At 42.5% G+C, this 26,867-nt stretch overlaps 1 protein-coding gene and 1 long non-coding RNA gene across 3 annotated transcripts in view; one reads left to right on the plus strand and one right to left on the minus strand.

The window, feature by feature from the left end:
* Window positions 1–2,651: 2,651 nt before the first annotated feature.
* LOC125108780 (uncharacterized) lies at window positions 2,652–5,629 on the minus strand. The gene is made up of 3 exons (XR_007130009.1): window positions 5,319–5,629; window positions 4,446–4,742; window positions 2,652–2,727 (listed from the first exon to the last, which is right to left on the minus strand). It is a non-coding gene; the product is annotated as an uncharacterized LOC125108780 (long non-coding RNA).
* A 617-nt stretch (window positions 5,630–6,246) lies between these two features.
* The window catches only part of DDX1 (DEAD-box helicase 1), a 35,479-nt gene continuing 14,858 nt past the window's right edge, over window positions 6,247–26,867 (plus strand). The window contains exons 1-14 of one of the 2 annotated variants that reach the window (XM_047745108.1): window positions 6,247–6,352; window positions 9,157–9,208; window positions 9,502–9,565; window positions 10,714–10,743; window positions 11,577–11,673; window positions 13,561–13,608; window positions 16,228–16,311; window positions 16,541–16,624; window positions 16,997–17,073; window positions 17,970–18,042; window positions 19,695–19,771; window positions 19,885–19,999; window positions 20,722–20,860; window positions 25,801–25,861. In XM_047745108.1, coding sequence (XP_047601064.1) covers window positions 6,337–6,352; window positions 9,157–9,208; window positions 9,502–9,565; window positions 10,714–10,743; window positions 11,577–11,673; window positions 13,561–13,608; window positions 16,228–16,311; window positions 16,541–16,624; window positions 16,997–17,073; window positions 17,970–18,042; window positions 19,695–19,771; window positions 19,885–19,999; window positions 20,722–20,860; window positions 25,801–25,861 — 1,017 coding nt within the window. In that variant the 5' untranslated portion in view covers window positions 6,247–6,336. Of the gene's footprint in view, window positions 6,353–7,931; window positions 8,041–9,156; window positions 9,209–9,501; window positions 9,566–10,713; window positions 10,744–11,576; window positions 11,674–13,560; window positions 13,609–16,227; window positions 16,312–16,540; window positions 16,625–16,996; window positions 17,074–17,969; window positions 18,043–19,694; window positions 19,772–19,884; window positions 20,000–20,721; window positions 20,861–25,800; window positions 25,862–26,867 lie in introns of those variants that run through there. The other variant, XM_047745107.1, reaches the window with a different exon arrangement.

Here is a 26,867-nt window from a genome sequence, read left to right on the forward strand (position 1 = left end):
GCAGCCATACCACAAGAACATTGCAAGCAGCCAAGGAAGAGGTCTATGTGGAGAACAGAAGCCTCCTGTTAATGGCCACACAGTCATGAGAGCAAAGCTACCTTTACAAACTGAGCCTCTCTCCCCAGCCTCAGATGATTGCAATCCCCGCCCGCAGACTGACAACAATAGCAGGAATGACTCCCAGCGGAAGTGCCCAGCCAGCCATGCAGCTCCTGAATTTCTGTTCCACAGAAACTGTGAGTGAGAATAAATGGTTACTGTTTTAAGTCACTAGATTGTGGGGCACCTTGTTTTGTAGCAAGAGATACCTTATTAAGTCCTTATTAAGGACTCGAGCTACTACTCTCTTTGTGTTCTGCCGTCTTAAATATATGGCTCTCTTCTCAGGTCAGTATGGCTGCTCCAACTCCGGACATCACACCCACAGTCCGGCCAACAGAAAGGAAGAAGAGTAAGAAGAATGTATCACCTCCCTTAAGTTCCCTTTTGTGTATATGCCATTGACCAGAACACAGGCATATGGCCATACCTAGGTCCCAGGGAGGCTGGGGAGTCCTTATTCTGGGAAGCCATACATCCAGCCAAGAGTCAGGAATATAAGGAAAAAGAGAAATAAATATCAGGGGAAACTAGCTGGAGACTGGCATCAAAAAGGATTTGCTGCTGGGCACTAGCTTAGCTGAATCTCAGTAACAACCAGGAGTTTGCCCTGAAGACAGGCGTGATTATCCTCTGTATGTCTGTAAACTCTTTACCAAGCACGCCTCAAAAGACAGAGCCTATTTCCCCTATTTATGAATCTGGGCTGGCCGTGTGATTTGTGTTGATCAACAGAATGTGACCAAAGTGACAGTTACTACTTCCCAGGCTGATTTAAGAAATATGCATGGTCTGCTTTCTATCTTTAGAACACAACCTCTCAGAACCCAGCTACCATGTAGGAATTCTGTCTTCCCAGGACAAGTTGTGCTGTGAGAAGGTCCTAGCTGGCCTCCGGAGAGAGGAAACCATGTATGGGGGCGCTGTGGTACCACACAGCAGTGAAGTCTTCTCAGACCGCCCAGCCCAGCCAGAGGCCAGCTGAAGGCAGCTCACAGAATCATGAGCAAAGACATTGGCTGCTGGATTCATTTTGGAGAGGATATTACACAGCAATAAGTTACCGACACTAAAAAAGAAAGGTTTTGGGGCGCCTGGGTGGCTCAGTGGGTTAAGCCGCTGCCTTCGGCTCGGGTCATGATCTCAGGGTCCTGGGATCGAGTCCCGCATCAGGCTCTCTGCTCAGCAGGGAGCCTGCTTCCCTCTCTCTCTCTCTCTCTCTCTCTCTCTCTGCCTGCCTCTCCATCTACTTGTGATCTCTCTGTCAAATAAATAAATAAAATATTAAAAAAAAAAAAAAGAAAGGTTTTGCTAGCTAGGGAGAGGAGGGACCATAAGCAAACACATTGCAGCAGGAGGCAATCTGGTGTCGGTAAGGAATCCTACAGCATTTAATACGCTGGAGGGTGAAATGACTCCAGGTAATGAGCTGGCGCTAAGCAGGCACTAGGCGCAGAGGATCTGGTGTGCGCCATCCTAAGGAGGGCGGATTCAGGAGCCTCACCAACCCTGAACTATATCAAAGGGAAGGGGGTTTCCTAATGGAAGGTTGACCACATCAGGAATGCTGAAAGCAGGATTCAGGATCCAAAGCCAAGTCCTCTACAGCCCGCTCTTCTCCTAACCTGTGGATGGGAGGGCTGCATTTGAGGAGGCAGAAGCTTATGGTTTCGTGGCTGGAATGATGAGTAGGTTTGTATCATAAGGGGAAGGACTTGGGTTTCATCATGAAGACATCACATTTTCTGATCTACTTCTTTTACATTAAGACGACTTTTTCTCCCCACTGCTTCCATCTTCTCGGGGGCTGGATCCTTAGGAACTAGGCAGTTTGCTTTATCTTTATCAGGAACCAGATTGAGATCTGGGGAGGGGGTTGGGTGTCAATCGAAAGGACAAAGTAAAGAAGCTGACTGGACTTCTATTTCCCGGGCTGGATTCAGGGTCACTTCCTCCACTGTATAGGACACATTTCATTCTTATTCTTGGTTGTGAGGAGATGACCATGTATTCAAGGAGTGTTTTTGATGCTGCCTTCATGCCCCAGGCCAAAATGTCTCCTCCTCCTTAGAGCCACAACTGGTTGCTTCTTGCTCTACTCCAGATCACTTGAAAAAGTTTTCTTTTTTTTTTTATTTTTTTTTAAAGATTTTATTTATTTATCTGACACACAGAGAGAGATCACAAGGAGGCAGAGAGGCAGGCAGAGAGAGAAGGGGAAGCAGGCTCCCTGCTGAGCAGAGAGCCCGATGTGGGGCTCAATCCCAGGACCCTGAGATCACGACCTGAGCTGAATGGAGGCAGAGGCTTAACCACTGAGCCACCCAGAGGCCCCTCTTCTCTTTTTTTTTTTTTTTTTAAAGATTTTATCTATTTATTTGACAGACAGAGATCACAGGTAGGCAGAGAGGCAGCCAGAGAGAGAGAGAGAGGAGGAAGCAGGCTCTCCACTGAGCAGAGAGCCCGATGCGGGGCTCAATCCCAGGACCCTGAGATCATGACCTGAGCTGAAGGCAGAGGCTTTAACCCACTGAGCCACCCAGGTGCCCCTTGAAAAAGTTTTCTGAATGACGCATTACACTAAATCCATACTGGTGAATTTTGCATCTCCGTTCTTTTCTGTGCCTATTAGCAATGGGTTGGATTTCAAGCAGGAGAGAATTATCAGTGGCTTAAATACATAAGGCATTCTCAAACTGCAAGAGGTCCAGAGGTAACCAGAGCAGGGCTGGCAACTTGGATTGTCATTGTCATCAAGGACCCAGTCGCCTCCTATTTTGTTTCAACAGCCACAGCAGGAAGCTTTCATCTCCAAGATGCATTGCTACCTTTCCAGGCACCATGTCCATGTCCCAGAAGGAAGAAGAGCCATGCCAGTTAGGTCTTTCTCTTTTAAGAAGTCCCTACATGGAACTTCCATTTACACTTCTCCAAGCAGAGCCAGGGCTCATGGCTATCTCTCTCTACAAGGGAGTCTGCAAAAGTGATGGGTTTCTTTTCTTCTTTTATTTTCTCTTCTCTTCTCTTTTTTTTTTTTTTTTAAGATTTTATTTATTTATTTGACAGAGAGAGATCACAAGTAGACGGAGAGGCAGGCAAAGAGAGAGAGAGGGAAGCAGGCTTCTTGCTGAGCAGAGAGCCCAATGTGGGACTTGATCCCAGGACCCTGGGATCATGACCTGAGCCGAAGGCAGCGGCTCAACCCACTGAGCCACCCAGGCGCCCCTCTCCTCTTCTTTTCTTTTCTTTTCCCCAGTCTGTGTAATAGAGAACAGCAAGAGGGAAGGGAACTGTGTGTGACTTTTGGGTGGCCAGTCTACAGAGTCCTTCATTAGACTCCTTCTCTTTCCACTGTCCTGGTGTCTGAAGGGCATGTTTCCTAGGCCTGTCTCAGTAGCTGCAAAATCAACCATATGTTCTGCAAGGACTGTAGCACAGCTTACTTGAATATATACAGCACAGTCTTTCTGGGTACCTGGATCATGTAGTAAAATTCCACCACAACATGATTAGTGGGGTTCAAAAGACCCCAGTGTATAAGATGTGGGGTTCTATGTGAGGTTCCAGAAATAAATGTCCAGGAGAAGCCCCAGCTGGTTGTTTTAAAACCAGTGCACACTTCACCAGGCTTAGCTGCAGTTTGGCGCCACCTGGTGGTGGTTGTCGTCCCACCCACCGATCTACGGAGTGGGTGGATTTCTGGGCTTCTAGGACTTTCCCTGATAGGAGGCTTCCATGTTATCAGCTTGTTCTGGGAAGAGTAGACCAGAGCATACTGGTCTGAAGGCACCCATCCTCTGCCTCTTGGTTTAGCGAAGGAGTTGCCTGCCACTTCTTTGCTTGGCCTTGTCCTTACTTGCCAAAGTGGGCAGTCAATCACATTTTATCCCAGTGCACATTATTTAGGGTATTACCACACACACACCTGCCCACTCACACACCCACACACTGATATTTATCAAAGTAGTATGTTAGAGCTAAACTTGATAGGGCATAAGCTGAAAACATCATTCATTCCCTTCAAACCCTCTCTGCGGGCTATTTCTTTTCCTGACCTAGATAGAACTTCTGGCATCTTCTGAAGCTTTTCTGGTTACTCTCAGATAATGAAAACTTGTCTGCTTTCTTCCATCCCAATGACAGCCTCATTTCTGTAATTAAATTATTGAGTCTAGTGTCACGATCAAAATTCACAACTTGAACCAAAATTGTAGCTTCCTCCCTCCCCGGGTTGGCAGTAGGGTGGGGTGTGGGGTCAGGCTCTGCTCTCCCCTCTCCCATTAGCTGTTTTCTCTGGGGTCTGGGGAGAGATAAAGTCATGTGGGGGTGGGGGAGATACCTACCTTCACCTGTCTGCTGCCGTGTGATCTGATTCCGGTCCTCTCTGGTTCAGTCATGTGCAAGGTTGATTCTCTAAGTGTGTACTTTCTGTGGTTATCTTGGAGATTCTTTTGCTGGTATCTTCCAGGTACAACTCACAGGAGGCAGGTAGGTGATATCTCTCCACTGCTTAGAAGGTATGAATTCAACTGGGCTCTTTGGGAGCCTGCCTGCCGTGTCACTTAGCGTCTCCAGCAGCTCTCTGCAGCACATTTCCTTTGAAGACCACTTCAAGTCCGTTCCCACAGGTCCAGTGAGCCCTTGGGAGAAAGGTCACACGGGTTCGCCCACAGGTGTTGGTAATGTGACCTGCTCTGTCAGCAACCTTGTCTTTCCCTTTGTCTCAGCCTGCCACAGCTACTCACAGCACGTCTAATGCTTCCCAAAGCCCAGAGATCAAAAATTCTGAGTAGTCCCCTGGAAAACGCTTTCTGTCTTGAGAGAAGAAAAATGCCATAGGATGTCAGCAACTCTCTTCAGAGAAATCTCTTTTTCTTATACCTTCAATCCTTTCTTGGCTAAGGCAAGGATTGGCTAAAGGCAAGTCCTGGGTGATGGATGATCTCCTGTCTGTCTTTAGAATGTGACATCTATTCCGAATTGCTACATTGCATAACCCTAGGGGGTATCTTTTGCAGAATTATATATAAAACGTGTGTGCGGATATAGAATATAATGTAAATGGTGCCCCCTGGGGATGTGAAGCTTGGGGCCGAATGTATTGTCCTTGGTTTTTGGAGCTTCAGGCAAACCCTGAAGATGTAACATGTAACAAACACTGCACATGTAACAGTAACACTAATACTTGCCAATCCTTACCACGCGCTGTGCTTTACCTGTTTTATGGAATCCTCCTAACAACCCTGTAAGGCAGGTGCTACTATTCCGGGCTGTTTTACAGGTGAGTGCCCCGAAGCCCAGACTTGTGCAGGTTACACAGGTTGCTGCTCAGGAAGCGGGGGTCCTGCAGCAGCAACTCTAACTCCATCCACGCATCTTGCCCGAGGGGTTCACTTTCCTCCGTGTCATCCCGGGGCAGCCTAACGGTGGTACAGCAGGCACCTGCCCTGAAGCAAAGGGCGCTCAGATCCTACGGGCCCTTGAGCGGCTGTGTGTGGCCTCAGACGAGTTCCTTAACTTTCCTGACTCTTCCTGTCCTCCTCTAAAAGCACTAACACTACCTGAGGGAGGTGTGGGGAGCATTAAGCCCTCACTCATTCTTCTCTCCCTGCAAAGAGAAAGGAGTCAAAGCCGCAGGGCGGTCAGATAACCTGGGAATGCTCGGGACCACGTGGAACACCGGGGCAGGGAGGTTGGGGACCTTCCATCAAAGGCACCGAGTGGATGTCTTGGGTACAGGCACTCCGTAGTGTAGGTTTTCTGGGCAATGAGCTCAGTGCGTCTCCTCCATCCTTCACACACCACAAAGCCCCGCGGATCATCAGAGGCTGGGGGTGATGAACCGGGACGCGGAGAGGGCCCTGTTTTACCATCAGATCACCCTGGGCCACCGGGTGCCCCTCATCATATAACATCTGTTTCCTCATGTGTGTTAAAGTGGTCCTGATGACCGAGGGCACGCTCTAAGTAAACGGTAACCATTAGCACGGCTAATGACGACCACCGGTCCTGGCTACCGGTGGAAGGCGAGGAGGTCCTGCTGCACTTGGGCCACGCACGGCGCGCTCCCGGGCGGCCCTTTTCTTAGGCCGGAACCGTTCTCCCGGGACTGGGGTCCTGCCCGGACTCGGAAAGCCGCAGACCGCAGGCCGGAAGCGCGCGCTGCCACTGCGAAGCGTGTCAGTGCGGAGAGAGGGAGGGAGGAAAAGCGGAGCCGCGCGCGACCCGGCGAAGATGGCGGCCTTTTCTGGTGCGTCTTGGGAGCGGGGAGGGGCTGGGGCGAGCGGCTCCATCCGCGCTCGGGCGCCGGGGGCAGCCGGCCGGGAGCCGTGGGGGCGGACAGGTGCGGCGCGGTCCGGGAGGGAGCTGTCCGCAGCGGTGTCCGCAATGCGGGGGGGGACCCGCGGCGGCCTCGGGGAGGCCTGGCCGGTGCGCCTCGGGGTTGGCGAGTGCCTCTCTCCGCGGGTCCCGGCCGCGCGCCCCCGGCTCCCCGTCGTCTTTCTCTTTTGGCGTCGGCCGGCCGGCAGGCCCGGGGACCCGCGGCCGCGGAAACGGGGCGGCGGCGCCGCGCCAGGCCTCCTGCCGGTCTGACGTGGCAGCGGTGCTCGGGCTGGGCTCGGCCCGGCCGCCGGCGGCCGCGCGTGGGCAGGCGCCGCGGACCGGGCCGCCCTGCCTCTGCCCCCGTGGATCCAGGCCTCTGCGGGACGGAGAGCCCCAGGCACGCGTCAGGCGTGTGTTTGTTAAACGCCGAGCCGACCGCGGTAACGTGACGGCCGAAGCACGGTCGCCCGCAAACACTCGCGCTGCGGACGGTTTGCAAGTTCACGTGTTCTTTGTGGGCTCCGCGACCCTGTCCTTGATGCCCAGCCGTCATTCGAGGTGGTTTCTTTCACCCCGGAGTCGTGATCTTTCCCTCTTCGTCGTCGTCCTATTTACATCCGCAGCTTTACGGAGCTGCCACGGTGTCCTGCCTAGGAAGGGCGCGGATCGTGTGCAACAGCCCTGTGTCCCGTTGGGCCTGTGATCTTCCCGCGGCCTCAGCCTGTTGGGGGGACTTGAGAGGGAGCACGGTGCCGTACGTTCTTCCCGCTTCTGCTATAAAAACACGAGGAATTCCACATCTTTAAGTCACCAGGGGGGGGGGGTTCTGGTTTGTGTGCGTGGATCTTCGAAGAGGAGGCAAAGCGGCGCCCGCCCGGAGTGCTGGCCTGGCCGGCTCTCTTTCCCCAGCCCCGCTAAAACAAGACTCTAGAGCCCGGGTGTGTAGAGCAGTTCCCGATTGTCATTTTACAGGTTTGCTTCTTCCGGAGGCATGCCCAGATTTCAGGAACGTTAGGGTAAAGGACTGGAAGAGTCTGTGATAGGAAGTCAAGACATGGAATCCCAGAACATGAGCTTTCCTGTTTTTCCCTTAAAGTGTTCTATTTCTTAAAAAAGATTTTATTTATTTACTTATTTGAGAGAGAGAGAGAGATTATGAACAGGACGCAGAAGGAGGGGGGTAAGCACACTCCGCCCTTGAGCAGGGAGCCCAAGGCAGGACTCGATCCCAGGACTCTGGGATCATGACCTGAGCTAGAGGCAGACGCTTAACTGACCAGCCACCCAGGCACCCCAAAGTGTTCTATTTAGAGAAAACATGGTTCCAAAGCAAACATGCAGAGAACATGACCAGAGTGGAACAGAACATCTAGAATTTGCTGAAAGCGGTCTGTGGTTGCTGCTTGCGGTCTAACAGTGTGACGAGCGACTTCAGCTTGCGGTAGACTCCGCAGCTTTTTAAGAGCATCGCTTACCTTTTTTCAAGCACTATGGATTTTAGAGCGAGGATGTAGCTGGATCTAATGGGACCAGTTCTTAGAAAGGCCTGCTTGGATATACAGCTTCAGATCTTCATTAGGTTTTTGATCTGTGGATTTTCCTGGAGGAAATTTAGAGGTAGGAAAGTCTTTTTTGAAAAAGATTTTCATACTCTCCCCTATCGTTAATATTTGTATTAATGAGTTGACTAGGTACTGAAGTTTTAGTGTTGTACCTCTTGTGTTAATTGCTAGTATGATTCCTTTCATGTGCAACAAAAAAGCTGTTTTTCCAGTGCATATGTTCAATGTGTAGATTTGTGCCGTTTCACATTACAAGAAATAAAACATCTCCAAATTGGCTATCTCAGGGGCTTAGGAATGTTTGAGTGTTGTTAATTTTCTAATAGAAATGTGTATTTTTGTGATAATAATAATAAAAGTTTCATTTTTGTAAATGCAGACTTAAAAATCACTTACTTGGAAAAGAGGTTTACACAGTCCAACTACTTCATGTGTAACTATTTGAGAAAGGACAAAATACAATCAGAAACAATCTTAAGACTGGCTTCAAAGTGAATTTATTATTCAAATACCTGAACAGTGAAGAATCATAGTTCTTCAGGTGTGATTTCCAGTTACCCAAGTTTTCACCCCGGCGCCTCCATTTTTAGTTAGCCAGAGTTTGATTATGGTTGCCAGTAAGGCTGGGCCCCTCTCTCCACTGGTCTGCTCACTTTTCTCCGATCACTGAGGCTAATCAGGTGGTCCTCGAATAGTCAAGGCACATCACTTCCACGTTATCTTTCTATAAAACAACCAAAGTGTTGGTTGAGAAACCTCTCCGGCTTTTTCATCAGTCACAGGAAGGAAGCACTCACTGGTGGCTACTGTGTATCGAGGGACAACTATGTGTCAGATGCATCACATATCACTATCCACAATCTTCCTGTGGCTCTACAACCTAGATCACATTAGTGATTTTGTCAGAAGAAAACAGGTTTATAGCTTCGTAAGCTCTAGAGCTTGCTCAAGGTCACGTTGCCAGGGAGAGTTTGTAGTTGAACGCAAGTCTTTCTCTGTTAACTAACTCTGTTAACTCTGTTAACTATACTCTTTTCAACGGTGCCATACTCTGGAGGTACTAAATAACAGCTGCGCTCCAAAAACTCTTCCCTTTTCTTTAGACAGTAATTTTAAAAGTATTATTTACATTTAGTATGTTCAGTTTTTTAAAGTGCATTTTTATTTTCAGAGATGGGTGTTATGCCCGAGATTGCTCAAGCCGTAGAAGAGATGGATTGGCTGTAAGTACATAAAGCTTAAATGTACCTGTGACAACAGTGTTCAGTAATTTAAGCAGTCGTTAGTGATCTTATTAGATATTTTTGAATCTAGTTGAGTAACTAAAATTCAGTTTTTCTTAAGATTCTCTAAATTATAGAAAGCTTCCTTTTTCAACTTTGATGTATTTTTAGCTGGAAAAGATTGGTGCTGTTTACCAAATAAAATTCTCTTTTAAGTTTATCGTTTAACATAACTTATTTAGCATAGGTGATTCTCTTTTTACTAACTAAAATTCTTCAAAATATTCTTTTAGTCTCCCAACTGATATCCAGGCTGAGTCTATCCCCTTGATCCTTGGCGGCGGTGATGTACTTATGGTATGTTTGCTTTTGGGGAGGTATTTGGGAGCAGAGGACACACAATTCTGTGGCAGTTTGTGACCCACTTGAAGAGCTCCTCTATAGGCTTAGAAATGGTATTTTCACCAAATTACTTTTATTCACATTGAGGATACATACACTGTATTCAGAGTAATGAGGCAGAAGTTGTGGGGAACACAGAGATGAATAAGATGCAGTCTGTACCTTTGAGAAGCTTAAATCCAGTAGCATATTAAGATAGGTACACAGAGAAGTGTCTGTCACACAAGTGGCTCTATTTGGGGGAGGTATATTTTGGACAAAGCAAAGATGAAAGAGAAATGCTCCATAAGTAGAGACTATATCAGTAAAAACTGTGAGTAGGAGAATGCAGGATATGATCCCAGAGTAATTTAATCAGATGTAGCATAAAATGTGGGGAGGGTGCGTATAACTTGAGAGAAGATGGGAAGTATGTAGTGGGCCCGATTATTTGGACTCTTTCTCAAGTGTCACGTTAAAGAATTGGTATTTGTTGGCAGGGGGGAATCATTGGAAATTTTTAAAAAAAAATTATTTATTCTAGAGAGGGAGAATGCCTGCATGAGCTGTGGGTGGGGGAGGAGCAGAGGGAGAGGAAGAGAGAGAATCTCAAGTAGACTCCACCAAGACTGGAGTCCCATGCAGGGCTTCATCCCACAACCCTGGGATCATGATCCGAGCTAAAACAAGGAGTCCGATGCTTAGCCCGCTTAACCAACTGAGCCCCCCAGGTATCCCGGGGTCAGTGGAAATTTTTAAGTGGGGCTGTTACATCGTTAGAACTGTGTATTTATGAAGGCTGATTTGGTAGCAGTTTGTAGTACAGCTCAGAGATTAGATTCTGCTGGGATACTTTTGTAATAATCTAGATTAGAATGATGAGGGCTTGGATTTTAATGGTAGCAATGGGAAAGAAGAGGGGAGAGCAGATTGTTGAGGGATGTGGGAGAAGTGACCAGATTGGCAGTAGTCACAGTTGACTGAAGAAACCTGAGGAATCTAGAGGCACTGTGAAAATTATAGTAGCCAGTCAAGTCTTAAAGATTTCTCCATACTGTCATGTTAATTTGACTTTTTAAATTGACAATCTAATTTGTAAGCTCAATTATTTTTTTCCTACTTAGGCTGCGGAAACAGGAAGTGGAAAAACTGGTGTAAGTAATGAACTTAAGTTGACTTACTTTGTAAGAGTTGATTTTTTATTTTATTTATTTATTTTTATTTTTTTTTAAAGATTTTATTTATTTATTTGACAGAGAGATATCACAAGTAGACAGAGAGGTAGGTAGAGAGAGGGAGGGAAGCAGGCTCCCTGCTGAGCAGAGAGCCCGATGTGGGACTCGATCCCAGGACCCTGAGATCACGACCTGAGCTGAAGGCAGCGGCTTAACCCACTGAGCCACCCAGGCGCCCTGTAAGAGTTGATTTTTAAAGCGAATTTTGAATAGTAGTTTTTACTTTGAGTACTTAATAAAACAACCATTTCCAAAATGTGAGGAATTGATTGCTTGTCACTGAGAATGATATTTTAGTTGTCAGCTAATTCTGAAATAAGATCTGCAGGAGTATAGGCTTAAGACTAGTACAGATACAAACTGATCTTGGATAAAGAGTTGCAGTATCTTTAGTACTTGTATTTATTTCTGAATTTTAATGCAATGGCTTTAGTAATAAAGAGGCTGCAAATAGAGGTGGCTCTCTTATTGGCCTGGATCAGGGTTGGTCAGACCGGACAGTATTTTTCCTTTTTAGGTTTGTTCTGAAAGTCCCCATTGTTTATGGTTTTGGGTTGTCAGCTGCCTCCTGTTTCCTTCACTTAATCAACTCTTTTGTTATCTTGCTGGTATTTTGGACTTGGGCAAATGAAATTAGAGTAGCAGTCTGGAATATGTAATTATTTAATGCGCATGTGTAACTTTTGTAACATTGATTGTTAAATTGTCATTAATATGAATACTAATGTAGAGAACTATTTTTTCTTTGATAGGCTTTCAGTATTCCAGTTATCCAGATAGTATATGAAACTCTGAAAGACCAACAGGAAGGCAAAAAAGGAAAAACAACAATTAAAACTGGTGCTTCAGGTAAGTTTTGCATATTAATATTTCCCTTCTATGTAAAAATAGTAATTCTTATTCCTGGCATTGACAGATGGGAGGTGAGAGTGTGTATTTTTATTGTCAATGTTTGGGGGATAGGGCTGTTAGCATTTGGTGCCCTGGAAATCAGGGATGCTAAATGCCATTTACAGCATAAATGGTGAAAGATTGTCTCTCCTAAAATACTAACAGTGCTTTCTTTGAGAAAACTCTGGCATTTTGGAAATTATATTTAGTTATTTTAATGATTTTCTTAATGACTTTTATGTCTAATATTAAAGATAAGTTGGTACAGTATTTTACAAAAGTATTGAGGATTTTATAAAAAATTGATGGAATTAGAGTCCATGATGGTGGGACGTATTTCTTCCACAGGGGAAGGAGGCATGCATTGTTTTTCCTTTAAGAAAGGAGTCCAGGAAGTTAAAATGTCAAGTGTAAATTTGAAAGTGCATTATGTTTAGTCCAATTTACCTGGAGATCCATCCTTTTACTAGGATTTCCAGTCCCGTCTATGCCCTGGATTATGTTACATCAGTTTCCTCATCTGTAAATTGTGTTGCTTTCATTAAATGGTTCTATTTTGTTATATTTTGACAAAATTTGTTCTGTATTTTAAGTCACATTTGTTTCATGGTACAGAACGCAATTGTGACAAAATAGCAAGCTTAAGTGGAATGAACTTGCCAAATCAACATTTCTCACCAATTTGAAAGTAACAGTGTTGCATAGTTCATAGAATGAATTCATAAATAAATTGTGAGCTAATGGATAGTTCATTTAGGAAAGGGGGCGGTAAAAGAGAATGCTTCCAGAGGAGGTAGTAGTTTCAAAAATCATGGCCTGTGAGGAGCAAAGACACTAGAGGTCTAAACATAGAGAAACAAGTACAGAGGAGAGGAGATAATTGTAAAATCACTGAAGGGATCTGGAGAGAAAATAACTGTTTCAGAAAGAACCAGGACTAATTAGAAATAATTTAATGAAGACTTCTGTTTAAGAACTTACTAGTAATTAGAAGGAGCAATGAGAAAGAGAACCTCAAGAGTAAGTTACTTCCCCATCAGAGTGTTTAAGCGGATGGTAGATATTGTTGGGCCACAAGTAATCAAGAAAAGATTTCTGCCTTGGGCAGGAAGTTAGGCCTGAAGTATATATAGAGTATATATAGAGTTCTCTAGCTAATACAGTTCTTCAGTTATGCATAGACTATTAAGATGTTTTAAAGAAGGAAAATGCTGGTTCCATGCAAGTGAGGAGGGAAAAAAATTGTGAGTTTCGAATGTGATAGTGACGTAAAGGACTTGCTTTTCTTTTAAAAATGACACAGTGATACTTAACCTAGATCCTGATACATTGGTCATTTATTTAAAAAAAATTTTTTTTTTAAGATTTTTAAAATTTATTTGACAGAGAGAGAGATCACAAGTAGGCAGAGAGGCAGGCAGAGAGCCTGATGCAGGGCTCGATCCCAGGACCCTGAGATCATGACCTGAGCTGAAGGCAGAGGGTTAACCCACTGAGCCACCCAGGGGCCCAACTTGGTTGTTTATTTCAATGTATTTAGTTACCAAAGCTTCATTTTATCCGTGCCTTCACAGTTACGACAGAGATCAGTGCCATCTACTACCAAGTGCTGTGAAGCAAGTGAGGAGAAAAGGCTTTAGCCCAAGGGCAATAATTATTGGCTTTCACTTTCAATTTTGCCTTTACTAAAAAGAGCAAAATGTTTACTTGTATGTTCCAAATAATTGGTAAAATCATATTAAATCTAGGTATAAATCTGAATTAAGGTATCACATAAAATATATTTTATTTTTTAGAGAGTGTTTTTAATTTCGTATGATTGTGTGTGACTTATTTAAATTTTAGTGCTCAACAAATGGCAAATGAACCCATATGACAGAGGATCTGCTTTTGGTAAGTAGATAGATTTTAGCAGCTTATTTGTAAGGAAATTGTTTTTAATATTACCTGAGGATACCAAGAAAATTATGAAAAAGAATAGTATTAAATGTAGATTTATGGTGAAAATAAAAATGAAAAATAGTATTAAATGAAGATTTAATTTACCAGATACTAGAATATAGTTGCTGTATTTGAGTAGTTGAGTAGTGACATAGGACTAGTCAAATTAGTCATTGGAATATAATAGAGATACATCCTAGTATATGTGATAAGATGACATGCAGGAAACAGTATTTCAGTGGGAAAAAGAATGATTGATTTAGTAAGGATGCTGGCATAATTGATGCTCCGTCTGGAGCAATGTAAAATTAATTTGTAATTGGAGACAAATTCTATGTGTACTTAGGATTTAAATATACATACATGTATTATTTATTTATTTTTAACAAGATTTTATTTATTTGAGAGAGAGAGAGAGAGTGCAAGAGTGAGAGCACAGCAGGGGGAGGGATGAGGGAGAGGAAGAAACAGACTCCCTGCTGAGCAGGGAGCCCACATGGGGCTGGATCCCCCCGAGCCTGGGATCATGACCTGAACCAAAGGCAGACACTTAATGGACTGAGCCACTCAGGCGCCCATATGTATATAATTTAAATGTAGAAAAGTACATGTACAATTTTGAGGCGGGGGAATTTTCCTAATCCAAAGAGGAAACTTGGAAATTGTAAAAGATCAGGTTTATTTGTACACAATTAAAAAAAAATACATATGTGGAAAAGATAGCCCACAAAAAAAATACAGAGAGAACACTTGCAATGCTGATGAACTATGAAGAATACTTGTGAACTGGTGAGGGTTCTTGCATAGGTAGCAGACTGAGGTGCTTATTTTGGTAAGGAAGATCACCAATAATGAAAGTGGGCAAAGGATACAAATAGGCAGCTCGCCGAAGAGCAAATCCAAATGACAATAAACATCCAAAAATAATGTTTATAGATAGTAGGGAAATGGGAATTAACGCTTCAGTGAGATTTCGTTTTATACCCATTTGATTGGTAAGAGCTGAATAGAGTGATAACCAACCTAACAAATTCCTTCCTTTCTGGAAAGCAGTTTGGCGTTACCAATTAAAATTAAAAATATGTATTTACTTCTGGAAGGTCTAGCCCATTGGAATAACCGTGCCAGTATATAAGGCTATACATACCAAGTTGTTCGTTGCAGCATTATTTGTAATGGTAAAAAACTGACAACAGAATGAATGTTCTTGCTAAAAGATTGGTTGACACAGATGAGGTTGTATCGGAGGACTACTGTGTAGCCAATACAGAGAGTGAGCCAGAACTGCAGTGTTGACTTGGAGAAATTTCCACCAAGTGTTGGTGAGTCAGAAAAGCAGAATGCAAAGAAATGCAGAGTGGGCAAGAGGAATCATGCCCAAAACAAACAAAAACATGCAAATTGCTGCTGACCACCATATGACCTCAATTTATATCAGGTGTATATCTGTATACGTGCATAAGAATTTTAAGTATAAGAATTTTAAGGATTTGCCATTGCTTGGAGAACTTTTTAAAAAGTTCACAGTTATAGAATATAGTACCCTTATGAATAAGGATTTATACTTTGAATAAATTAATTTCTGGTGATGTGTGATGAGATGCTTTTCTTGAAAGTTTGTTTTACATTCAGGGGCTGAATATGGGTTACAAGCCTGAATCAGGACAGAAGTTAGAGTTTCTTTCCAGTACAGACAAAAGCCATGTGCTTTCTTTTAGAGTCAGTAAGCTTTAGTAAGTGTGGTGACTGACCACGAGGTGCCATATAGGACATAATTTTTAGGGTCCTCATATTAGCAAATAACAAGGTTTATTTATTTGTCTTTGTCCTGCTTTCTCTTAATGGATCTGGATCGGTGGATTGGGAAACAAGCCAGAGATACTCCTGTTTTCCTTTTAGAGTAGTATTCGCTGAAGCTCTAATTTAAGCCTAAAATCAAAGCCACAGGTATTGATGAGTGAGTGCTGCGTCCCCTCTGAGGGTCCGTTCCTTTAAGACTCTAGAGAATGGTCATCTAGACACATTTGTGTTGCTGATACAGCTACACTGTCAGTGGGAGTGAGATTGGGTGCTGTGTTGATTCCTTTCCAGACCTGATGCCCTAAAATCTTGTCCTAGTTAACAGGTAACAGTACAGGAACTCGTCTGCTACTGGCCAAGGCCCTCCAAGAGGTTAATAAGCATAATTACTTTTGGGGAAGCTCTTTTTTTTTTTTTTTTTTAAAGATTTTATTTATTTATTTGACAGACAGATCACAAGCAGGCAGAGAGGCAGGCAGAGAGAGAGGAGGAAGCAGGCTCCCTGCCGAGCAGGGGGAGCCCGATGTGGCACTCTATCCCAGGACCCTGGGATCATGACCCGAGCCGAAGGCAGCGGCTTTAACCCACTGAGCCACCCAGGCGCCCCTGGGGAAGCTCTTTTTACTCAGGAATCAGTAAGTCTCAGTGTCTGGAACATGGCAATAAGTCAAGTGAAGCAATTATTTTGTTGGTGAGACTGAATGATACTCGTTTCAGGATGCTTAATTTATATACTCTGCTGAAATGGTTTTTTGTGTTTTTCTCATCCAGCAATTGGGTCCGATGGTCTTTGTTGTCAGAGCAGAGAAGTGAAGGAGTGGCATGGATGCAGAGCGACTAAGGGGTTAACGAAAGGTATTTAAATAGCATTTGCACTTGTATCAACTTGTGAAGTAATGTATTAATACATGAACTTTCTTCAAGTAGCTTTAAATCAAGGATCTGAAAAGATTTCTAATGTTACAAAAAGATCTGTAGTTCTTCATTTGGAACATAACAAATTGTAATTCAAATCGTAGGGAGGGGGCTTCATGGTAAATGGTTCACAGGTGTGTATAAATCTCACAGTATTTTGCCCTTCTAGGGAAGCACTACTACGAAGTGTCCTGTCATGACCAAGGATTATGCAGAGTCGGGTGGTCTTCCATGCAGGCTTCCTTAGACCTAGGTGAGTGTTTCTGAAATAAACTGAATTTCCTGGTTTATATTTGTGGATTGTTGACATTTTATGATAGTGGGGAGCAAAATAATCTTAACCACACAAGTTTCTATTTTCAAGATTTGGAAATAATAAATCTATGTATACCTCACTGTGTTCCAAAAAGATTTGAAGTACTAAAAAATATATACTATTACAGTGTAAAACAGGAGGAAGAAGGTTAAGAATATGAGGGAAGTCAGAGTACAGTTAGTATGCAGCAATATGTACCACACGAAACTGCATAGATGCTTCGAGTTTTTGTAGTTTTTAGATTTGTACGGAGCTTTTAGTTTTATCTTTACTCTTAACCACATAAATAAAATACATTTTAAAATCTAGGTACCGACAAGTTTGGATTTGGCTTTGGTGGAACAGGAAAGAAATCCCATAATAAACAGTTTGATAATTACGGAGAGGTGAGTTGTATTATCGACCCAAACGTAGCATTAGTAAGTTTTCTTGTGTACTTATTTGATCACTGTGACATGTCTAGGAGTATAAAAGGGACTCTGAAATTCAGGTGGATTTTCTGAACATTTTCCACACAAAGTTCAGATTTGGGTTTCCGTGAAGAAATGTTTAAAATGAGCTGCATATTTTTTTCTTACGCCATTTATTAGTCTTTCCAAAATATATTACTTTGTCTCTATTTTCACCTATTTTGATTTTGGCTTTGACTTGAATGTATAGGTTCTTCTCTTATTTTTAATCATGGTGAATCTAAATGTTTTTTTGTCAAGTCTTAATCTGTAGTAAGGAGGATGAGCCTGGATATCATGTTGATTCTAAAAAGCCTATCAAGACGCCTCTGCTATGATATGTGATATGCTGTAATAAGCAATTTGTTTCGTTTTTAAAGACTTATTTTAAATAATCTCTGCTCCCAGCGTGGGGCTTGAACTCAGAACCCAGAGATCAAGAGTTACGTGCTGCACCAACTGAGCCAGCCAGGTTCCCCAATAGGCTCTTCTTAACACCACCATTAGGGCTTCAAGGAACTATTTTGAAGCACTGACTACTTTTGATGCAGCTGTACTGAACTTTCAGCTTTTTTTTTTTTTTAAGATTTTATTTATTTATTTGACAGACAGAGATAACAAGTAGGCAGAGAGGCAGGCAGAGAGAGGGAGGGAAGCAGGCTCCCTGCTGAGCAGAGAACCCGATGCAGGGCTCAATCCCGGGATCCTGAGATCATGACCTGAGCTGAAGGCAGGGGCTTTAACCCACTGAGCCACCCGGGCGCCCCTGAACTTTTAGCTTTAATTTACGATTTTTCTTTCTATTAATAGCACTGCACTTTCTGCTTTTCTAGGAATTCACTATGCATGATACCATTGGATGTTATCTCGATATAGATAAGGGGCATGTCAAATTCTCCAAAAATGGTAAGCTTTCAAATGGGTTGTCTTTTAGGGAAGGTAAGATACCCAATATTTGTGATTTATAATTCTCTTACCCTCTTCTTCAGTCCTCCCTCCCTCCCTGCCCTTCTTTTGAACCAGTATATTTTGAGCATTTACTCAATGCCAGGCACACCAGGAGGTGCTCTATCTAGAACAGAGGATGGAGTAGACAAACATTGTTTCATCTTGTGGCTTACCTACTGGTGGGGAAAGAGAGATGCAGGGTATGTTAGGTTGGAAAAAGTACATTGAAAGGAGTGTAATCAGGGTAAGGGGATGGAGGGTGCTAATAGTTTAGGGGTATGCTACTTTGTACTGGGTGGTCAGTAAGCCTTCTCTGATAAGGTGCCATTTGAGTAGTAATCTGAATGAGTTTGGTGGTGGGCTGTACAAAAATCTTTAAAGAGTATTTCAAGCAGAGGGAACAGTAAATGCAAAGGCCTTGAGATAAAAGTGTGCTTGAGGTGTCTGAGTGACATTGAGGAGGCCAGTGGGTCTGGAACACAGTGAGCATGGATCAGGGCGGTGGAATGTTAGGTCAGTTGAGGTAGTGAGGTCAGGCCATACAGGGCTTTCTTAGGCCATGATACAAACTTTCTGAGTGAGATTGGAAGCCATTGGGGTTTTGAGTAGAGAGAGAATTGATATCCTCTCTCTTCACTTTCACTGTTTCATGGCTTCTGTGTTAAAAACAGAATGGCATGTGTGGTAGTGGTAGATAGGGGGCCAGTGGGTTGCTGGGGATTGTATTTGGGGCATATTAAATTTGAGATACTTACTACACATCTAAGTGGTGAAGTCAAGTATAAGTGGTCAGATGTGTAAAGCAGGAGGTCAGGGTTGGCGGTACAGCTTTGGGAGACAAAGGCTTATAGATGATACTTCAAGCTAGAAGGTTGGATTCCCTACCTAGGGAATGAGAGTAGATAAGGAGTAGGAAGGATCCGAGTCTGGGGATTCTTTTGGTTAGAAGCCAGCAAATTGAGGAGAATCTTAGCAGAGGTGAAGGAGGAGGAGCATCGAGAGATTGAAGTCCTGTAGCCCACGTGATGAAAGTATTTGAAGGAGGGAAGAATCAGATTGTATCCAGTGCTTCCGATGGGTGTAGCCTAGAAAGAAAGATGAAGATTAAGCACTGGGTTTGGCAAGTGCATATCACTTATGATCTCTGTTTTGGTGAGCTTGATGGGTGAGTTGGGGGAGTGTGACTGGGAGTCACTTCAGTGATGAGAATGGGATGAAATGAAATGACACAGTGACAGTGGAAATCAGGGAGTTTTACTACACATGGGAGAAGAAAAATAGAAGATAGAGGAAGATGTGGATTCAAGGAGGTTGTCTGTGTTTTAATGTTACAGTATGGTTGTGTGCCATGGGCTGTCTCGTCGAAGTGTCTAATGGAAGTGATCCATTATGAAGGGAAAAATGTAGAGTGGGAGAAGGGGCGCTTGTAGGAGTGAAGTAAAAAGTGAAGAGTTTGACATTAGGCAGCCCAGTTTAGCCATGGGAGCAGGACGGAAACACATGAATGTGGGTGGGTTGAGAGATTTGATGATATGAGCATACAGATGTTCTTTTCTGATCATTTTGTTTTCCTCAGTCTCTTTCTCTCCCTCTTTTTTTTTTTTTTTTAGGAAAAGACCTTGGTCTGGCCTTTGAAATACCACCACATATGAAGAACCAAGCCCTCTTTCCTGCTTGTGTTTTGAAGGTAATCAGAAGAATGTTGCCATGATTATAAGCTACTTTGATCTGCTTTATTTTGTACTGGTTAGTTCGCTGTTAGGTTAAGAATTCTCATTTTCTCCCTTTCTTCCGTGGTAGAATGCTGAACTAAAGTTTAACTTTGGTGAAGAAGAGTTTAAGTTTCCACCAAAAGATGGTTTTGTTGCTCTTTCCAAGGCACCGGATAGTTGTGTTGTCAAATCACAGCACACAGGTATTGCTTCTGAATTGCAAGAATGGGCACTGGCAAAAACTCCAGTAAGGAGGCTTCTCTGAGTGAGTGAGTTACACATGGTCCCTGTGCTGGTTTAGTCACACATCTTTACTTAACACGTCAGTAAAATTCAGTTTCAAAACCTGATTCATAAACTCTTGAGTATTTTGGTTTTGTTTAGGCATTTTGGGGAGCCTGATCATGGTGATGGAATCTAGTATTTATAAAATTGTGCTTATTAAGTGCTGTGGCACTGTGTTAAATTCTTTACATAGATTATTTAATCTTCACAACCCTATAAGGTAGTACTCTTCCCATTTTACAGACAAAGACCTCGAGGAATAGGGACTTGACGTAACTTGCCCAAGGTCACACAGCAAGTAAGTGGTAGAACTGAATTTAAACCCAAGCAGTTGGACTTGAAAGCTCATACTCTTACCATTGTGTTGGCTAATCTATTTCAGTTACTTAAAGTAAATACATTTCATAGCTTGTTTACTTTATCACAAAACATATGATCAGTTGCAATCACTGCAAGTAAATTTGAAGAAGCTATATAGTTGATTTTAGGAATCTTAGCTTTATTTTGTTTTATGACCATATCCTGTAGTTTTTTGACAGTCATTGGAATTTTTGATACTGGAATATTTGTGCTCATGCTTTACGATTAAAGGTATTGAGATGTGATTTGAACATGTTCCCATCGTTTTCATTTTCTTAAGGTAATGCGCAGGTGGCACAAACGAAGTTTCTCCCCAATGCTCCAAAAGCTCTCATCGTCGAGCCCTCCCGAGAGTTAGCTGAGCAAACTTTGAACAACGTCAAGCAGTTTAAGAAATATGTTGATAATCCTAAATTAAGGTAAACCTTCCTTTTGTGCTCAAATGCCTTGTTGTTTTTAGGTTTGAGGTGTTTTGGAAGAAGAGTAAGAAAAAAAATGAGGTAGAAATTCAGTATGCACACATATGCACAGGTGTGATTGTGGAACTTTAACTTTGATATATAGTAGCAAGTAGTTTTTATATAAAATTTTTTTCTTAATATTTTTGTTTTGTTTTGAAAGAGAAAGAGAGAGCTTGCGTGCTCCCGCGCTGGGGTCGGTGGTGGGGAGAGGTGGGGTGGCGGAAGGGCAGAGAGGCTCTTGAGTGGGCTCTACTCCCAGCCCAGGGCCTGATAGAAGGCTGGATATCACAACCCTGAGATCATGACCTTAGCTGAGTCAGACGCCTTCTAGGCACCCCTGAAACTCTTGTTTGATAAGTTTGTTCAAAGATAAGTAAATTGAGATTTTTCTCTTACATGAAATGCCGTGGTTGGCAAAACGATATCAGTAATTTTAATTTTTTATTTTGTATTTTTAAAAAATTTTTATTTATTTATTTGACAGAGATCACAAGTAGGCAGAGCAGCACACAAAGGGGGGTGGGGGAAGGAGGCTTCCTGCTGAGCAGAGAGCCCCATGTGGGGCTTGATCCCAGGACCCTGAGATAATGACCTGAGCTGAAGGCAGAGGCTTAACCCACTGAGCCACCCAGGCACTCCATTATTTTGTATTTTTTTAAAGATTTTAGAGTACATGCATGCATGCAGGGGTGGGAGGTGCGGAGGGGCAGAGGGAGAGGGGAAAGAGAATCTTAAGCAGACTCCTCCCTTAACACAGAGCCTGAAGCGGAGCTTGATCTCATGACCCTGAGATCATGACCTGAGCCAAAACCAAGAGTTGGAAGCTTAACTGACTATGCCACGCCCAGAAATTAATTTTTTTAAGGGAACATTTCATTCACTGTTAGATCCATCACTTCATTTGTGTAGAAAATATCATTGTTTCCTACATGTTGGTAAACAGTTTGGGGAAGCTGAGTCTAGCCTGTCTCACAGGAATGAGAACTTTCCATTCGGGCTTTCACTGGTCACTGCCTAGTCAGAGGGCTCCCGGAACCCCTGGAGGGAGACCGTAAGTGAAGTGATCTGTGGAGCTCCTTGCTCAGTAGCAGTCCCTTTTGTCTTGAGGAAGGCCATGCCTTATAAACTACTGTGTGAGTTGATTTGTTACTTGATTTTTGTTAATTACCTTTTTTATTGAGACATAATTCTCACACCATAAAACCCACCATTTTAAAGTGTACAGTTCAGTGGTTTTTGGCACAGTCAGGTTGTGCCAGCATCACCGCTGTCTAACTTCAGAAATTTGGAATTGTTGGCATTTTTTTTTTAATATTTTATTTATTTGTCTGTCAGAGAAAGAGAGAGCACGAGAGAGAGCAAGCGGTGGGCAGGAGGAGAAGCGGGCTCCCTGCCTGCCGAAGGAGCCAGATGCAGGACTAGATCCCAGGACCCTGGGATCATGACCTGAGCTGAGGGCAGATGCTAAATGAGCCACCCAGGTGCCCCAGGACCATCTTTTTAATACTGATCTTTCTTATAAGTTAAACTTACTCAGGGATAAATTATACTTGATACAGTTTTTTAGTTGAAATAATTCTTAGTTTTGTTTTGAGGACTGATGCATATGTCACTCATTGGGGAATTATTTGAATACCCTACTATGTGTGGGGTCTTAGGCTCCGGATCAGGGGCATAACAGTGAGACAGTCTTTGCTTTCACAGGATTAAGTGTGGGAGTGTGGGGATTGTGTGAAAGTGAGAGAAACAATGGAGTAAATGGGGTAAAATGCATTGGAGATATGATAGGGAAAGTCACTGTAGGAAAACAACCAGGGCATCTGCTTTATGTCAGGGACTTGGAATTCTTCATAAGAGAGTGTGTTTTGAAAGAATGTAAAATGCTAATATGAATGGATTTTTGTGCTGTAATTATGTGTAAAGGTTAACATACCTATGGACAGGGACTGGAAGGGAAGATGAATAATAAAATCTATTTATTAAGAAGGTAAAATTGTAGGGGTGCTTGGGTGGTTCAGTGGGTTAAGCCTCTGCCTTCGACTCGGGTCACGATCTCAGGGTCCTGGGATTGAGTCCCGCATCGGGCTCTCTGCTCAGCGGGGAGCCTGCTTCCCCCTCTCTGCCTGCCTCTCTGCGTAGGTGATTTCTCTCTCTCTGTCAAATAAATAAAATCTTAAAAAAAAAAAAAAAGGTAAAATTATGTTTTACTTATTTTGGTATTCTGTATGAATGAGCCTTCCTTGAAAACCCAGCTCAAGTCCTAGTCTGCGAGGCTAGCCTAGCTACACCAGCCCAGTCCTTTCTCCCTCCTTGGATACCACTGACTGTGTGTGCTTCACCTTAATCCTTATACACTGTCATGTGTTAGCGTTCTTGTTTTAAATATGCATAGTTTTGCTCATCCCAGCTTAGCTTTGTAATCCTTAAGTCAAGGGCTGTTCTTTTATATTCCTCAAGCCTACAGTGCTTTGTACACAAGGATAGATTGGGCTATGTGTGTATCTTCTGCTAAATTTATAGGGATAAATATAACTGATAAGGAAAGTGGAAAAGAGTATTGTAGCAGAAGAAATGATAGATTTAAGGATCATAGTTTCCAAACTGGGGAACTTAGGGACTTTATTTAAAGATACAAATTGTTTATTCTTCTCTTAGATATTTAATATTAGATATTTATTCTTCTCTTAGATATTTTGAATCAGAATTTCCAGGGGATAGGAATTAGAATTTTTTTGTCTTCTTTAGGAAGAATGGCAGCTCTTCCAGGTGATTCCTATATAGATAGTCTGGTATCTAATATTACCATATTTAGGAAATAAAACAGCTCTAGAATGGTACGTGGTTAGAGAATATGCCAAGGTAATGGACATTCATAGGTGAGAAAGCACTCTGTGTTTTGTATTTCTTCTGTCTAAATTGTTCAAGATGAGGATAGGAAGCCATAAAGCCAACTTTTAATCAGTTGTAGTGTTACAAGACTCAGTGTTAAGGTCATCTACTTTCTTAGTGTGTTCTAGGATTTTTTAAAAGACTGTGGTCATTAAGAATAAAATTAATAAAGGAAGATACATGGTAGATATTTCTGATTGGAAGTTACTGGCTATATCAGGAAGTGATCTTGCTTGCTTAAAAGGAGACAATCTTTTCGTGAATAGCTTTAGTGGCATCTAATTCACATACCCTACAACCCACTCTTTAAAGTGTTCTGGTTGCTTTTAGTTTTTCTATGATATTCACAGAGTTGTACAGCTGTCACCAAAACCGTTTTTAGACTTTCTCCTCACTCTCAAAGGAAGCACTGTACCTGTTAACAGCCATTCGGTTTCCTCTTGACCTCACCATACCGAGGCAGCCACTGATTTACTTTCTGTCTGTAGATTTGCCTGTTTTGGACATTTTACATAAATGGGATTGTGTGATACATGTTCTTTTGTGACTGGCCACTTGCACTTAGCGTGATGTCAGGGGTTCGTTCATGACACAGTGTGGATCAGTGCTTCTTTTTTATTGCTAAAAAGCATCCCATTTACACGCGTGGACCGTATTTTTACTTATGCGTCCATTAACTGAGGGCGTTTGGCTTGTTGCCACTTTTTGGCCACTGTGTTATGAACGTTAGTGTGCAAGTTTTTGGGTGGACATCATTTTCATCTCTTCTGGATATATACCTAGGAGTGGAATTGCTGGATCATATAGTAGCTTCATGTTCAATGTTTTCAGGAACCACCCAGCTGTGTTCTAAAGTGACAACATGGTATTATTACGTTCCTACTAGTAATGTGTGAAGGTTACAGTTTCTCCAAATCCACAACACTTACCTCTCATTTGATTGTAGCCATCCTAATTAGTATGAAATCGTATCTTATTATGGTTTTGATTTGCATTTCCCTAATAGCTAATGATGTTGAACATCTTTTCTTATGCTTATTGGCCATTTGTAATGTCCACATTTTTTTACCATTTTTCATTTGGGTTGTTGTTTTGTTGAGTTATCAGAGTTCTTTATATATTCTGATACGCATATGATACTATTTATAGATACAGGATTTATGGATATTTTCACTCTCTTGATAGTGTCTTTGAAGTACAAAGGTTTTTAATATCGAGGAGGTCTGATTTATTTTTTTCATTTGTTGCTTTTGTTTTTGGTGTCCCATATGATGAGACTTTGCCTAACCCAAAGTCATGAAAATTTACCCCCATGTTTTCTTCTTAGAGTTTTACAGTTCTGTGTTTTGTAATTGCGCCTGTAATTTATTTTGAATTAATTTTTGCATGTAGTATAAAGAAGAGGTCTAACCTCATTGTTTCGCATGTGCATATCCGTTTGTCCCAGCACCATTTGTTGAAAAGGCTGTTCTTTTCCCCACATAAAATTGCCTTGGCATAACGTGATCTTTTTTAACCTAAACATTAAAAAAAATTTTACTTGGAATGAGAAAAATTCAAACAATGTGAAAGAATATCCTGTGAAAAATAAGTATTTCACCTGGTTCCCCAGTTTTTAGTTATCCCATCTGGAGGCCACTTTTAACAATTGATACTTACGTATTTCAGAGATATAATTTATACACACGCAGCCACAAATGTTCAAGAAGGTAGATTGGAAGCAGATTTTGGAGCCCTGGGAATTAGCCTAGTGCAGGAGGACACGGAAATGAATGAGAACTGGTGTCTTCTGGGTCTCGAGTGTTCATGTGCTCCTCTGCACGGCCTATTCTAGCATTTATGCGGCTGCAGCGACTGACGTCCTTAAATTCCACCCTTCTCCAGCCTCTGCTGTACATTTCTCAGTTACTTAACTCACCCTTAATGTCCACTGAAAAGAAATGGATACAATCAAACAGTACAGCCAGCTTGCATCGTTTTCTATGTTATCATTATGGTATTTATTTCAGGGAGCTTCTGATAATTGGAGGTGTTGCGGCACGGGATCAGCTCTCTGTTTTAGATAATGGGGTAAGTTGTACTTTTAATTTTTAAGAGGTTACATTATGAGCTGTCATTTTGGCAGTTGTACTTCTGTTGTGTTTCAGGAAAAATCAAGTGAGTCTGAAATTAGAACAAGATCAAAACAAAATTTGTTCAAAAACATGTTGCAAGTATGTCCTTTCTTTTCCCAAGAGTATACAGCACGGTAGTTTCTTCCAAACCCCTCATGCAAAATTCAGCATACTTTTTTTTTTTTTTTTTTTGGTTTACCTTTTGAGTACTTGAGGATTTTCTTCTTGCTTTCTCATGAATTAAGAATCTTTTCTTTTGGGGCACCTGGGTGGCTCGGTGGGTTAAGCCTCTGCCTTCAGCTCAGGTCATGATCTCAGGGTCCTGGGATCAAGCCCCGCATCGGGATCTCTGCTCAGCAGGGAGCCTGCTTCCTCCTCTTTCTCTCTCTGCCTGCCTCTCTGCCTACTTGTGATCTCCGTCTGTCAAATAAATAAATAAAATCTTAAAAAAAAAAAAGAATCCTTTCTTTTGGAGATAAAGAAACTGGAGTTAAGAATAGAAATGGAAATCAAGTGGATTGCAGAGAATGTGGACATTTTGGCAGTGACTCAAGGGACGGGTGAAAAGTGATAAACTCTGGCTTCAGGAGGAGGGAGATGAGTTCAGATATGGGTCAGGGGAGTCTTAAAAAGGTTGCACAGGCATGCAGTTACAGAGGACAAAGCTAGGGCTGGGATCCTTATTATTAGGTAATATTCTTAACTGGGTTCATCAATCCTGTGGAGCTAGATATAGATAGGACTTCATAAAATATTTTATATGTATGAAGTAACTTGTCCCTTTCAAATTTCTCTTCCATTTCCTTCCCTAAATATTTTATTATTTAATCTAACCCACATGATACTGAGTCATGGCGAGGAATTATGTCCACTTCTTTCAGTTCCTTTGGTGCCCCCGTCAAATGAAATTTTATGCTGTGTGGTTTAGATTGACCTGGTATGACATATTAAAAGCAAGGAAT

This window comes from Lutra lutra, chromosome 9 (genome assembly GCF_902655055.1).
Source record: "Lutra lutra chromosome 9, mLutLut1.2, whole genome shotgun sequence".
NCBI classification, from domain to species: domain Eukaryota; kingdom Metazoa; phylum Chordata; class Mammalia; order Carnivora; family Mustelidae; genus Lutra; species Lutra lutra.